Source organism: Crocodylus porosus, unplaced genomic scaffold (genome assembly GCF_001723895.1).
Source record: "Crocodylus porosus isolate Cpor-Errol unplaced genomic scaffold, CroPor_comp1, whole genome shotgun sequence".
NCBI lineage: Eukaryota > Metazoa > Chordata > Crocodylia > Crocodylidae > Crocodylus > Crocodylus porosus.
Window position 1 is genome coordinate 55,729,529 of NW_017728949.1, and position 16,154 is coordinate 55,745,682.

General features: G+C 45.0%; 1 protein-coding gene across 1 annotated transcript in view; it reads right to left on the bottom strand.

Annotated features, from left to right (window-relative positions):
* The window catches only part of CNTNAP5 (contactin associated protein like 5), a 442,467-nt gene that overhangs the window by 217,508 nt on the left and 208,805 nt on the right, over positions 1-16,154 (bottom strand). Inside the window, exon 4 of the mRNA XM_019554532.1 lies at positions 12,267-12,414. Coding sequence (XP_019410077.1) covers positions 12,267-12,414 — 148 coding nt within the window. The remainder of the gene's footprint in view (positions 1-12,266; positions 12,415-16,154) is intronic.

Sequence of the window (16,154 nt, forward strand, 5' to 3'; positions counted from 1 at the left end):
TAAGCCTCACCTCAGTGCTCAGGATGATCTTGGAGAGAATCATCAAGGAGCACATCTGTGGGGGGCAGCAGGGGAGATCATGCTCAGGGGCAACCAGCATGGGTTCATCAAAGGCAGGTCCTGCCTGACCAACCTGGCTGCCTTTTATGACCAAGTGACTAAATCCTTGGATGATGGTGTCGCCGTGGACGTAGTCTTTCTAGACTTTAAGAAGGCCTTCGACACTGTCTCTCACCCCATCCTCATCAATAAATTAAGCGACTGTGGCATTGATGCCTGCACAGTTGGATGGGTCAAAAATTGGCTGATGGGGCGCACCCAGAGAGTAGTGGTGGACGGGTCGTACTCAGCCTGGTGAGATGTGAGCAGTGGGTTTCCCCGGGGCTCGGTCCTCCGGCCCGCGCTGTTTCACATCTTCATCAGCGACTTGAACGAGGGGTGGAAAGCAGCTGTCCAAGTTTGCTGATGACACTAAGATGTGGGGCGAGGTGGACACACGTGAAGGGAGAGACAGGCTGCAACTAGATTTAGACAGACTACAAAAGTGGGCAGATGAGAATAGGATGGGGTTCAACATAGACAAATGCAGGGTGCTGCACCTTGGCAGAAGGAATCCACAGCGCACAGACAGGCTGGGGAGTTCCCCTCTTGAAAGCACAGAGGCGGAAAGGGATCTTGGAGTCATTATTGACTCAAAGATGAACATGAACCACCAATGCCAGGCCATAGCCAGCAAAGCCAACCATACCTGTCATGCATCCAAAGGTGCATCTCAAGCTGCTCCAGTGAGGTGATCCTCCCCCTCTATGCGACTGGTCAGGCCGAAGTTGGATTATTGCATCCAGTTATGGGCGCCACACTTCAAAAGGGATGTGGCCAGCCTGGAGAGGGGTCAGAGGAGGGCCACCCGCTTGGTGAGAGGGCAGCAGGACAGGCCATATGAGGGGAGACTGAGGGACCTGAACCTGTTCAGCCTCGGCAACAGGAGGCTGAGAGGGGACCTGTTGGCTGCCTACAAACTCATCAGGGGGGATCATCAGCAAATAGAAAGAGCCCTTTTCTTCCCAGCACCACCTGGGGTGACAAGGAACAATGGTAATAAGCTGATGGAAAACAGGTTTAGGTTAAAGATCAGAAGGCAATATTTTACAGTTAGGGTGGCCAATATCTGGAATCAACTTCCCAGGGAAGTGGTCCTCACCCCTACCTTGGGCAAATTCAAGAGGAGGTTGGATGATCACCTGTCTGGGGTCTTGTGACAGGGGGTCAGGCTAGATGATCTGATCAGGTCCCTCCTGACACTAGCTACTATGAAACTATATATAGAGAGAGATATCTAGTTAGATAGATATCTATATACCTATCTATATAAACCTCATTGTATAATATTTTAAAGGACCAGCAAAAATCAGCATCCTGAGTGCTCACAGTATTTAAAAGGTCATAAAACAAAGGATTCTTAGCTATTTTTAAAATGTTTGATAAGTGGTTTACTTGTTACATGTAGAATTATCTGTGCAAATTTCTTAATCCTAAAAACATACTCGGTAATAATAATTAAGAAGGCATATTGGCCACCATTAAAAAGACCAGCATGATGCATTAATAGGACAGCTTTCAGAATCAAGTGCTAATATTTAATGAATATTGGCTCATCAGGGACAGCCACTGTCCATTTCACTTCTATGTAATATTTGTTTTCACCGCTGGTAAAATGGCATTGTCTAAGCACTGGCCATTTTATTTATTGATATATTAGCTTTATCTGCTGGCATTCTCAGAAAAGGTTTTGGGCAATTTACAATATGATAGACAGACACAAAGATGGAAAACAAAACAAAACCAAGCAAATTAAAATAAAATATTAAAATAAGTACAACAAAACAACTGCCTAAAAAAAATCATAATTCCAAAGCAATACTCATCCAAACACTCCCCTGCTTCTGACTAAAGACAATGTTTCCCTTAGGCCAATCCAACCCTGCTTTCCAAGCTATATTTGGTACCACCAGAAAAGAAAACAATCTTCTCCCACCATATTCTCTCCGATCCCTACCCACTACCACCCCTGTGTTTCAGGGCCAGGGGGCTCTCCTCAACCCCCTACTTTCCCTCCAAGAGCAGCTATACATCCATCTCTCAAAAGTGTGTCTGTTCTCTAAATTCACTCATCGTTCCCTTCTCTCCCAATGGAAATACATTGTTTAATTAGCTGGAACGATGGAACAATAGATTGAACGATAGAGCGAAAGATGGAACAATAGAACGATAGATAGACCAAGCAATACAGGAAAACACCCCTTTCTCCATCCCTCACCCTGCTGAAGGGCAACACCGAATGATCTAGAATTACTGCCTCCTCCAATGCATGGCCTACACAGTGGTCGCCATTGAAAGAAGACCTCTGCCAGCAGCTACAGTAAAAAGACTTGGTCCTGGAAGCTCTTCAAAATGTGAAGCATGGAGCTCAAGCTCAGCCTAAAAGCACAGCAAGAGTCACACCCTTCCGATTAGCTGTCTAACTATGGTATTGATACAGCCTCTAAGGAGCAATGACTCTCAAGCCATTTGTGTAGTTGCTCTCCTTTCTCTTAACAACGGAGGGGGTCAAAAAGAAGCAGGGGGAAGAAGAGATGCCCTGACAAACCACAGGCCTTATGGGAATCTCACAAGGTGCATGCTTCCTTCCCTGGCTACGCTCCTAAGCCAGGAGGTAGAAGTGAATTGGCAGCCCTGTTAGTGCAAGATGATGTTCCCCTGTGTTTCCCTGTATCCTCTGCCTGTGAGCTAGACCCCAAAACTTACTAAAATCAAGTAGAAAGATTCCTACAGACTTCAGTGGGTCTGGGAACAGACCCTTGAGTCTTGTGCACCTTGACGATTCCTTCAGGTCAGGGAGGTCAAACTCACCATGGGCTCTGGGCTAGATCCTGACTTCCTGGGCCATGTGCATTGAGGTCCACACCCTTGAGCTTCCAGGAACAGTTCCACCACCTCGATCTGGCCTCTTTGACACCCCTGCTTTACTTCATTTTGGCAAGAAAAAGGGGCCTTGGTGGAATTCTGCATCAGTCCTTTAAGTCACAGCCCCTTTCCACTGCAAGATTAATGCGAGTGAGAATGAGGCCTCATATGGGCAACATGTTATGCCTATACGATGAAGCCCATAGTGGCACTTTAAATGCAATATCACCTTGTGCATGGGATAGTAAATAATTCTGGTATTTTAGAAACTACAGTGTGGCACCTGTTGGCAATTTAAAGCTTTTAGGATGACTGCTAAAGAGTGAAAACTTCACATACATCCTGGGAAATCCAGGGGACTTCTCTCTTTTAAAAGCCCCATACAACAGGCTATTAACAGCACCCCTGCTGAATAAGGTTAGAGCTGGGGAACATCAGAGACAGTTTTAAAATGTGGCGGGGCGGGGAAGTGTATGAGAACATCTAGTACATTAGGAAGGGCAGAGATTTATATGCAACGGTGGAGAAGTCATGGGGAGAGGAGCAGGCATAGGCCAAAAGGGAGGTGAAGCTGTTCAGAGACTTGAAAAAAGCCACCAGATGTGTCTGAGGGAAGTGAGAAGAGGACAGATTAAGACTACAAGGGCAGTGGGCTTTGATTACAGGTGTGGCAGGTCTTGTGGTCTAAGATCACAGGTTATCTTGTTAACTTATGCATTTATAGGCTTTGAGCGCTCTTGTGACAGGTATCCTGAAGAAAATATAAAGAACATTTTTCAGGACAACAGGACAATCTGGACACAGAACCAGCAGTGGAAATCAGGAGATCTTGGTTTTCAGGCTTTTCCTCAGAAGTCTAGACTAAATATTTGTCCCTTTTCCTTCATACAGACTTATTTGACTGACCCTATAAACTGTTGCCAATTAAGTGTTAATGCGCATGTTAGGTAGGGTGAACTACTAAAAGTTATTGGCTTTCCTATACTTAAAACGTGTTCTCCTTTTCATTTGATTCACAGTTGCTCTCATGGGTGACTGCAAGTTCAAAAAATAGTTTTCAAGTGGATCACAGGCTTTATTTTTTTAGTGAAAATGCAATAGAAAGTTATATGACTTCCTTTTCCTTCTTTCTTGAATCCTTCATCTCTAACTCTTGCTCCTTGATTGTAGTATACAGAATATATATCACAGTGACCCCATATGTGACAGCAGGGAGTGGTAATCACTATCCATCTAGCTGTATTGCAATGAATATTTTACACATCTATGGCAAGGTCTACAGTTCACATTTTACTTGGTTCTCTTCCAGTCACATAACTGATGCTCAGCAAGATCAACTTCTGAAGACAGACCCCCATATCTGATGGGTACTGAGAAGAATTGCTGGAAGTATTATTGTTATGTATTACTAGTATCTCCACTGCATGAAAGACTGTGTTCACATGTACTATTGGATTAAGACTGGCTGACAAGATGCTTTTAAGTGTGGGGAGTATACACATGGTGTGTTTTCATGTAAATGGTAGGTCACCGTTCTCTTGAAAAACAGAAAGGAGAAGGAGACGCCTGCTCATCTGGCACTGGAAACATCAGGTGAAAACCTACAGAACTATGGGGGGCCAAGTGAACCTGGATGGATTTACTTTAAATGATAAAATCACAGGAGAAATCTTGGCTCCACTGCATGGCAAAATTCACCTGAGGGAGGTTCTTCAAGCCATCCACACACACTAGGCAGGAATGTCCCAGCTAGTTAACTGTTAATACATTCATCCATGTATTGTAATACTTCTAAGGGATGATGGTAAAATAGGGATGGTTAGACTGATGTCTTTGGGAGAGTGCTTTCTTATCTACTGCTAAAAAGCACTATGCAGAAGGTAAGTATCACTATATCTCACTGTAATGTATCTCATTGTCTTAATCAATGATGCTAAACCCACCACCACACCAGTCACCTCAGTTGGGAAAGGAAGAAATTTGAGTGGGATGAAAGTGCTCCAGTGCTGCATGGGGTTAGAGCTGAATTATGCTGAAGACAACTCCTGTTTGAATGGGAAACCTCCATCTGTTATTCCCTTTGCCCTCTCCACAAGCACAGGCATGGTCCTGAAGGATCTGGGACTGGATCTCCCCTGATATACCTATCTAGCATATGGAGAGTGAGGGCAAAAGGGATGCACACTGATTTTTGTTATTTCCCTCTCAGGGGTCCTATTCTTTGGCTTTGCTATGGGGTTCTCTACCGACATTAAATTTTCCTTATTTTCACTCCCATTTTGCTTAGTTATAAGACACTATATAGCTCTTCTTCAGCCTCACACATAATGTATTTGCACATCATCATTACATTATTGTCCCTCCAAAACCACCTTCCCTCCTCGTGCTTGTGATGCACATGCACAGTGATCTCATAAGACAGCTACACATCATGGCCCTTTAATCTTTATTCAGATCAATCCCTTCAGCCCCCCCCCCTTATCACTGCCATTCTTACAGCTCACTCTATTCCACTGTTATATTTCTAGTGCAGAAATAAAGGCAGCTCCTTTGCTGATATTCACCTCGGGATCACCAAGGAGGTCAATGGAGTCACGCTGATTGACAGCCATTCAGAATCTAGCTCAGCAGTTGCAGACATGATTGAGGTAAATCAATAAAGATGAAATTTAAGAAGATGTACTTCCCTACTCAACAAGATTCTGATCTTAAGGCCAGATCTACATGTTTTGTGAAGTTTTGCTTGGAGGCCCATGTGCAGGCTCACAGATCTCAACAACTGGGATGCTGTTGGTAGCCTAAAAATATAGCCATTGCTTTACTAGCATGTCCCCAACCTTTGTGCAGGAAAGAAAGAATGATATTCTGTAACTGATCCAACTCGCTCTGGTAACAGCTGAGGAACTAGCATCATATTTATAGCTGACAACATATGAAACAAAGAATTCGGCAGACTGCTGAAATTCTTTAATCCAATCCAAACAGTAAGTTTGGTTTGCATCTAAAATTAGTCATTTTGATTTTTTTGTGACGTGTGAGATGGAAGGAGAAAAACCTGAAAACTTTGTTGTATGAGTCACGCAGAGTATAGCTACCCGTTGGGAAGGAGTCTAGGGTTAGGTGGAAACCTTGTCTTCTCCATATGAAACATAGTGAATGAGGAGTCTGCCATTAGGGTGCGAGTTACTCTCTTGGCTGATGTTACGGTTAACAATCAATCTTGTCTCAGCAACCAAACAGAACAAGGAAGATGTGCCCTGGGCTCAGATGGAGCATTCATGAGCTTCACTAAGACTAAATTGATGCCCCATGGTGCAAATAAGTCCTGTATCGAGGGGCATTAGGTAGCAGAGCTTTGTTAACTATATATTGTGCAAAGTATGGCTTAGTGTCTCTGAAGACACAATATGCTGCCCTAACTGCTAGCTATATTCTCAGAGGGGCAAAAAAAAAGACCCAAAAGGCCTAAATGAAGTAAGTCTTTACAAATAGACCAACGCGGTCTCTCTCACTCTCTCTATATATAGAGCAAAAGAGCGCCTTGGTCTATTTGTAAACACATTCTGTGTGCGTGTGCGTGTGCGCATTTTACAGGTGTGAAAAATGGGACATATTTGATTTGGATAGGCCTGAATCGAGGACAGTGATTCAATTAGTCGATTCAGATAACTGTCCCAATTTAATTCAGCCGAATCTGAATCTGAGGATTCAACACCGATTTGGAGAATTAGCAATTCAGCCATAGACACCGCTTTAAGTGTTTTTTCTACATACTTTGAGGTACCAGGCATGGTTCATGAGTGCTGAGATGCTGGGGCAGATGGAGCATCCCACAGGAGCACGGAGGGCCCAGGAGGCACCAGTTGCCCAGCCGGGGGGCGCACAGGGGGACCCCCAGCATGCTCCCTAGAGGACCCAGAAGTGGACTGGAAGTGCTTCTGGTCCACTTCTGGGTCTGCTGCCGAGTGCACTGGGGCACCCCTGCACTTCTATGGGATGCTCCATCTGCCCCAGCATAGCAGCATTCACGAGCTGCCTGGTACCTTGAGATATGTAGAAAAAACACTTAAAACTGTCTCTACATCTAAATTATTGAATCTCTCCAAACCGATTCGGAGGGTTCTGATTTGATTTGAAGAGATTAAAAGGTCTCCATTTGGATTCAGCGATTCAGTCACCAAATCAGGCTGAATCTCTGCCAAATCGAATCAAAGATCAAAGCTTTGCACAGCCCTAATATAAATATAGATATAGACCAACACGGCTACAACCTATACTTTTGTACAAAAAGACCAAATCATTATTAAATACAAACAATCACATTGATTGTTTTCTTGGGTCAATCAAAGCCTTCTGCACCTTTGAAAGGACGAGATTTTTCAAATCCTGTTAAAAATCCTAGAGCAGAGGAGGTTAGTGACCAAAAAAAAAAAAAAGAGGTCCTGAATCATAGATAATGCTACACACTAGAGATAACAGGTATGGTAATACTGGAAGAAGCCTGTGGATTTCCTAGGAGAGAAAATTACAGTTTGTATACAACTCTTGCCTTGGCCATATTGGGATAATTAATTTATCCTGGCCACATCTTGCATTATCTTTATCATCACGTGCATGAGAAAAGAATTGTGGAAAGACCTGGAATGGACTGGCCTTCCCGTTCAAATGAAAAGTGCCTTATATGAGCAAGCTGTTTTTTGTCCTGCTCTCAAGAAAAAGAGGAGACGCTTTTCTACGTTACATCTGCTGGCGCACAGATCTGTATCTGCAAACCCCTACAGGCCAAGGCAGTTTAGTATCACTGACTCCTTTAGTGAGCATTCATGTAACTGTGCAAGAGCTCTGCTGATCTGATCTGCAATGCTTTTGTTCTGGCCCCTAAGGTGCAAAGCAATTCGATAGACATTGTGTTGAATATAGGCATCCCATAACTCAGTTGCTTTCTTGTGCGGCTGAAAAGAGGGAGGCTCCTCCTGCTTGTCATCAGGTTGTCTATGATGACCAGTGTTATTTTACTCTCAGCATGAAATAGGAAAGATATGAGCTTGATGGATAACACTTCCCCTCCAGTGTGATTAATGATAAAGCTCTCCTGGAATATTGAACAAGAACCAGTGAGCTTTCCCAATATATCATTATCTTTCTCTGCCTGCCCTATTCACAGGGGAGGTCTTCTACTTTAGGCCTGGTTTCAGAAGGAAGAGGAGCAACCACAAACATGCATGTCTGAGAAATGTTAGGACAGATTCAACCAGTTTCACTGCTACATCTAAACCATAAAAGGAAGCTCTGAAATCATGTTCTTTCACTCCCGTCGTTAGCTGCCAAAAAACTGTCTGACTTTGTTCCTTGGGAAGTGTTTACTTAACCAAAAGCGTTTGTTTTTTCAGGAGAAAAAGATTTTTTCCAATCGTCTCTTTTTGTTTTTTTTCCCTACTCTCCTTGTCTGAAGGGCAGGAGAATAAGATTACCTTCTCTATGGAGTGGTGCTACAACTAATGAACTGGAATATGGATGTTTGTGAAAGTAGGATAATCCCTCATGTAGTATAGGATTCATCACCAACAAAGCATAAACCTTTTTATTTATGTTTTTATTTTTGCAATTTCTTTACAAGGACTATACCGTACTGTTTTGAAAGTTGACAAAGTTCCTCTGTACTCAGGAGAGAAGCTTTATTCTTTGAAGGGGGACACAAAATATTAATATCCAAGGTGAGACGTTTCTTTCAAAGTGACTGATGAAAGTACAAGACCGCAGAATTGCAAAGCAAGAAATAGCAGAAACACCAGCATTTTCATCTGAAGAAGTTTCAGCCTTCATTTATAGTTCCACCTCCTTATATTTTATTTGGACCACAGACTTCGTTCATGTCTCCCCTCCTGAAAGAGATTCAGGCACTAGAGAGAAAGGATGCTTCCTGAAGTTAGGCACAGTGGGTGCATGCCCATGTCTTAGGGGACTTGAAATAAGTTGCTGTAACTAAATTGCCTTAAGTTAAGCCTATGTCAGAATATACGCACTTACAGCTCCTTGACACGGTGACATCCCTCTCCTCCAGTAGAGCTGACTTAACCAATGCGATTCAAAATAATACACCTTAGGTGTGTATTATCTTGCACCACATTTAAGTTGACTCTGCTCCACATACTTGTGTATGCTCGGATAATTAAGTCTACTTAAAAAGTTAATTTGCCTTGACTGTCAGAAAGCTAGTGTGTGTGCGACTGCACCAGTGAATCTAAGCTAAAATTGTTTCTCTTATCCTCCAAAGGAAGCCAAGAAAGATGCCTAGGTAATAGATAGAGATAGAGATACTTGGCTCAGCATAGATCCTGCCAGTCATGTCACAGGCTAAGAATCAATCAGGATGGGATTATCTGTGTACCCAAAAAGCAGTTGTATACATTTGCTTCTGAGACTGAAATCCTGGAGAGGTGTCTATAATTTTGATTGCAGATTCACAACTGGAGAATGAACAGAACCTGTCATTTGCAGAACAAAGAGAGAGAAAACAATTTTATGGACTCCCTTATAAAATTGTTTCACCCTTTGTTCTTCACGTGGCTGGTTCTCTAAATTATCCAGTTATCTGAGGGTGGCCAAATGGGGCTGAGAGAAGCATTTAGAGCAGCGAGTCCCAAACGATGGGTTGCAGCCCCAAATAGGGTAACAACATCAGCAGATGGGGTTGTGGCACGGTGCTTTCTCCCATGCCAGGGCTGTAGAGGCCCAGGGGAAGGGCAGCAGGGTAGGGAGCCCCAAGCTCACAGCAGGCAGACCACATCCTCCCCCTCCATGGGTCCGTTTGCTGCCCACAAGGCAAGGGAGGACAGGGGTTGGCGGGGTGGGAAGTCAGGCATCGCGCTCTGGCCTCAGCAGCTGCTGCTTCCTGTGGGCAGCAACCAGGGCTCAGGCACCTGTGGGCCCTGGGGCACCTGGGGAAGGTGGGGCCCATATGGGGTCATGCTCAGGACATGTGTGGGAAGCACTGATTTAGAGAAAAGTGGGACAAGTCTGTGCAACTTCTTCATTTATCACAGCAGTTCCCATAGGAGAAACAAGTGAAAAGGATGACCGTCAGAGTGCTGTTTTGTCTCCCTGAAAAGCAATGCATCTTAGAGCGCCAGGAAATGATACGATCAAGGGTGCATGGGAACCAATCCTGTGACACCAGAAGCTGAGCAGGCTACTGATGGAGTTGCAAGGAGATTTGGATCTTTCTTCAAATCTAGCATGACTTTGTGAGCTGGGGGAGGCGGGAAATTAAGATCCATTCGTCTCCTGCTTTAGTTTGAGAGGCTTAAGGAATTTCTTGGATGCCAGTCCAGTTTTGATGGCAGAACTATTTCAATGCCATAGTCCTTTCTTCAGAGCTGGGACAAGCAGATCTGCTGGCTTTCCTTGCAGATTGAGTGTGATCATGGGCATCTGTGCAAGTGCTGCAAAGCCAGGTCTAATGATCTCAGAACTGAATGCAAAGTAGTCTGGAAACACATCCTAGATCCAATATTAGGGCATCCTGTGTTGTGTTTTTTATTAACTACCAGAAGCAATACCAGCCTTTTTTTCCTGAGAATGAGATCCTTCAATAGTGTCAGATCCCCCACACTTTTAGCAAAAGCTTGTTGAAGCAATATCTTTTTGTGAACTGTTCTAATATTTCTTGCTCACCCATAATTTATAAGTATTGCAGGCTTAGCATCTCAGGAGTCCTTACTGGGACACATCAAACATGGGCACTGAAGCATGGAGGGTCACTGAACAAGAGGCATACCTTTTAACCAGATCCGTACAACTCTTGCTGTACCATGTTACTGAAGACCTATCTGTATAAACCATACTGTTTTTCTAAGCATAACATAGTAGCCAAATCAGAATAGCATAACACTGACTATGAAATACAGCCTTAAGCTACGATATTACCGTTAGTCTTTGAAAAATTGGGCCAAAGGATCCAAAGTGGTCTGTGTTTGATTTCTGTTGTAGGCAGAAGGAACTGGGATGGAAAAGGTCGCTAGGCCAGTTTTTATACCCTTGTCTTCTAAGGGGGTATGACAATGATGGAGTGCTTTAACATGGGGTTGGGCAATTACTGTGGCTGGCAGGCCACTTAATGAGTTTTGGCGAGCTGTCAAGGGCCGCACACATAACATCTTTCAGAAGATCTCATTTTTAAAAATTATAGATAAAAAACCCAAACCATAGTCTAAAAATCAAACATAGTATATTTTAACTGTATTGCAAAAAGTTAATTTGGTAATGATTTGTTTTATGAGTGGTGCATATAGAGGTGATTGCATAATGGCTCAAAATAAAGTCTTACTCTTGGATATTATGTGTGTGTGAGGGAGGGTGGGTGTGAACTTGAGTGTGGGGGAGGTTAGGTCCTGAAAGCAGGTGAGGGGTGGGAGGAGGGAGGACAGAGGGACACTTGCAGCAGAGCTCACCTGAGTGGTGTGGGTCTGTTGCAGGTGTTGTCCACTCTCCCACATCTGGCCTGAGGCTGCCCCCACAGAGCTCTGCAGGGGGATAAGCCCCATGCGCCCAGGGCAGCCAGCACCGTGCTCTCACCCATACCCACCTTGCCCTGGTCAGTGCACACAAGTACTGCTCAGCACCCCACTGCCCCCAGGTACTACTCAGCTCTCCCCATCTCCAGCAGCTTCTCTTCCTGCCCCTGCTGCATCACTCCATGTACCTTCCACCAACTCAGCTGCTCATCGTGCCAGGTCACCAAGTGGCTGGGTATGTGGTGCTTGGCATATGCACCCACAACCACCACCACTGCCCTGTGCTACCTACCACCTGGAGTAGTGCCGGAGGGGTAGGAGGAAAAGAAGGAGGCACCTTTTGCAGGTGGGGAGAGCCAAGGAGTACCCAGGAGGCTGCAGCAGCAGGTGGAGCAGCCCCTCCGGGAAGTTGTGTGTGCTGGCCAGGTCTGGGGTGAATGTGAGCTGAAGCATAGCGCAGACTGCCTCGGGCAAAAGCGGGACGGGCTTGGCCCTATGCAGAGCATCACTGGGGCAGCCATAGGCCAAATACAATCAATTGGCAAGCTGGATCCTGCCCATGGGCCATATTTAACCACTGCTCTAACAGGAACTGATATGAGAAAGATCCTTCACCTGAGCTGTGGCAATCAGGGCATCTCGCATGTAGGAACATGCAGGTGACACTTGAAGAAATTAGGGTCACGAGCATTCATGTAAAATTAAAAGAGATATTTTACTAGATACGTTCCCCACAGCATCTTGGTAAATGGTCTCTGACAAAATGTGGGTGAGGTTTTGGATACTTACTGTATGAGCAGCCATAGACTTCAACTCTCAGCCCTATTCTTCCATTGGGATTCCACTTCAGAGGGATGAAGCGCAGAAAGCGGGCCTTCACAGAGTGCAGAAATTTGTGTTCCACAACACTGTCTGCATTGGTATTCCCTACGAAGACCTGCCAGGAAAGAAAGTCATCATGAGTGAGTGCTGAAGATCATCTGGTAAAGGAACATAATTTAAGCAAAGACTACCACATTTCAAAGACCTGGCTCCGGGGAGGTCATGATCCAAGCTTTTAGGACCTAATTGGAGCATCTCCAAGTGATCTCCATCTCCCAAGTCTGTAAAATAAATGGCCTTGGAGTATTGTAGCATTCCCGCTTCTTCCAGCGTTCCATTATTAGTCAGGTATTTCAGCAATTTCCTCTCTCATCCAAGACTGGGTTTGCAGCAAAAAGTAGTGCAAAAATGAAAATGAAAAGTTCGATACTTTAAAAAAAAAAATCTCCCACATGTGCAAAAGAGAAGACTCTCTTGTTGGGTGGATGACCCTTGTCTGCTATATTTGCATCCATGAGCAAATCTAGCATTTTGAAAACAAGGGTGAAGATGGTGAAGTTCATCATTACACATAAAACAACACTTATTTTTCTCCAGTTAAAAAATGAACTAGAAGTTTTACAATTATGCTAGAGGCATAGGGTTGTATTATTCCTTTTCAGATTGAAGAAAAACATATAACCTCATTGGGATGAGTTAAAAAACAGTCTGCAGGGCTGTGAAATAGGAGTTTCATTGCCAGGAGAAGCTAACAGACACCAAAATAGCAGAATAAAGAATAGCGTAATTGGTGGAACATCAAAACCATTAAAAAGAAAAACAGTTCATTAACACCTCTGGAATGAGGAGTTTAGAAGGGTTCAAGTAGATTATAATGAGCCATGAAGTCAATTGACTCCCTCAGCGCTGTCTGACCAGAAATGCTGCTGCCACTGCCACACAGTTGGTTTTAAACCTTGGGTGGAGCAGGAATCAAAGGGGACGGCAAGTGCACCCGTGCTTCCCCCCTGGATCTGCCCCTGTTTCCAACTGATTTTCACAGCACTCCTGTTCAGTGCTGGACGCAATTTGAGCTCACACTGCAAATGTGGACACAGGGCTCAGAGCCTGCACCCCTGGAAATTCTGATATAGTCTTTGGGTTTTTATTTTTTGGTGGGTGGGCAGAAAATATGGGCATGGATGTTTGGGAGTGCTACTGGTATCCCCAGAACAGGAACTGTATTTTTATCCAGAAGGTTTAGCCCATCTCTAGATACAATCGCATGAAAGTTCCCTTTCAGAAAGTTGCTATTTTACCCAAACTAGTGCCCCTTTACATAAATGAGGCCAACTTTATAAAATAATATCTGGACACTTGGTAATCAATGCTCATTCTCTCGGGATGGTTTACTGGCATGTGATGAGGGCAGGGGGCTTTATCAAACAGGTTCAGGAAGTAGCATGGGCAGAATAAGCAAGGAACTCTCTAAGAAATGGGTTTCAAAGTTACACCATGGCCTAGAACAATGGGGATCCTCCTGGATCAGATCCATGGAGCTGGTGGAGGCCTGGGGTTGGTACCAAAGGTCTGGCAGTAGTGGTGGTGGAGGTCCAGGAGAGGTGGGCAGGCAGCCCCAGGGTGCCTTAGGGCAATGCGTCACAACCCCTGCTCACGCTGAACATTGCTATGTTCAGCAAGTACTCCAAATATTGAGGCAGGTCACAGCTCTCCATTGCCACAAGCCCACTTTCCAGTAGCCCAGTAGGCTGGATGGCGTGGCCCTGTTGAACACATGTTTAACACCTCTGCTCTAGGATGCTCTTGAGGCAGATTCACCCCTCACCTCTTGTCCTGGACCACTACATACCACAGATCTTGTTTCCTCCCCACAAAATAATTCCCTGAATGACTAAACCTTCTGAAAATGATCTCTATTTGGTAATTAAAGACTTTCAGTATGTGGGGAGTGGGGTTGCTCCCAAGTTCATTGCTAAGTCAAGAAAGTAGTGATCAAAAGTCACCAGGGGGCTTCTTTCCAGCTTGGGAAGTGGACCACAGTTTGAAGAGTGCCTCATGTGACCATTTGGCTAGGAAAAGGCATTACATATAAACCAGTTTAAGTGATCAGAAACTGGTTTTAAACCTGGAACAGAACAGATGTTCAGTACACATAAATCAGTTTGAAAATGGCTTAAACTGGTTTGAGATAAACCTGGTTGATGTAGTATCAAACTTAACTGATTTGGGTCAAACCAGTTTATGCAATGTCTTTCCCAGACCCCATCCTGGTTTAAATTAAATCAGAGTCTCCCAGTATCCCAGCATGCTCTCTGGGCTGGATGGGAATGTCTGCTCCAGAGACCTGGGCTAGCCCTTCCCCTCTGCTCCCTGGTTGTAGCTCCAGCAGAGACTGCATGTACAGCAGGGTCTGCCTGGCTTCCTCCTGCTCCCCACTCACTGCTAAGCAGGGACTCTCCCCTCCCCTCTGCCTTACAGAGACACCTCTCAGCATTAGCTAGCAGACCACATGTTGGCTATGGTCTGGGCTGTGGCAGACATGACAAAGGCAGACAAGACAGTGTCAGCTTAGGGCTTTTTGGAGCTAATCAACAGGTAGTTGGTAAAGTCCCTCTGTTCCTTCCATGGAAAAGCTGTTTAAGAAGAGCTTGAGCTAATAGAAAGAGGGCTTGTTTTCTGATAATCTGATAAACACTAAGGGGTGATAAACACTATGTTATCAACTCCCTGCTGGGCTGCTTGGGGTGAGGTGAGGAAACCCCTCCCTAATCAGAGAATCCTGCTGGGACCTGACCATGACACCCACAACCCCAGATCAGCACTATGGAAGGGAAGGGACAGCTGCGCTAGCACCCCCCGGTTTCTAGCCTGAGCCACTGCAAGCATATGCCAGCATTTTCTGGAATGAAAAGGGAATGTCTATCCACCTCCAAATCAGTTCAAGCTTTGCAGGTTAGACTAACCTGCAAAGTTGGAATCAATTCAGACTCAAGCTTTTTTAATGTCTGTCCCTAGCCTTCAAGACTTTCTGCACCTGTAATACCAATTGCCTAAGGCATGCTGTAATCTCATAGAATCACAGAATCATAGAATCAGTGAATCGGAAGGGAACTAGACAGATCATCTAGTCCGACCCCCTGCCAGGGGCAGGAAGGAGCACTGGGGCTGGGAGGGGTCATACGACCCCAGCCAGGTGCCTATCCAGTCTCCTCTTGAAGATTTCCAGGGAAGGTGAGAGCACCACCTCTCTGGGGAGCCTATTCCTGGCTCTGGTCCTTCAGCCTCTCCTCATACGGCTGGCCACGGAGGCCCTCAACTATATGAGGGGCCGTCCTCTGGACTCTCTCCAGGTTCTCCACGTCCCTCATTGGGCATGGAAAGTCCAAATCAGTGGAGGATAATATTAGACTTCTTTTCCCCCTGTAGCAAATGGAGTTATCTTCCTCTTCTTTGCACTTGAAGCTGTCAAAAGCTAAGTCTCAAATTCAGTTCTAATGTTAAATATGATATTGCAGTTCCCCTCCCCACTAAAATTCCACCTCCTGGAACACTGTGATGGCATAATGACATTTGTTACCTTTAAATAAAACATTTCCAGGCATCACCAACCTGGTGGCCTCCTATCAGACCAACCTGGTGGCTCTTTACGACCAGGTCACCAAATCCTTAGATGCATGGATAGCGGTGGACACAGTCTTTCTGGACTTTTGGAAGGCCTACGACACTGTCTCTCACCCCATTCTCATTAGGAATCTGGAGAACTATGGTGTTGACACCCACACAGTCAAATGGGTCGCCAACTGGCTGGAGGGCCGCACCCAGAGAGTGGTGGTGGACAGGTCATTTTCGACCTGG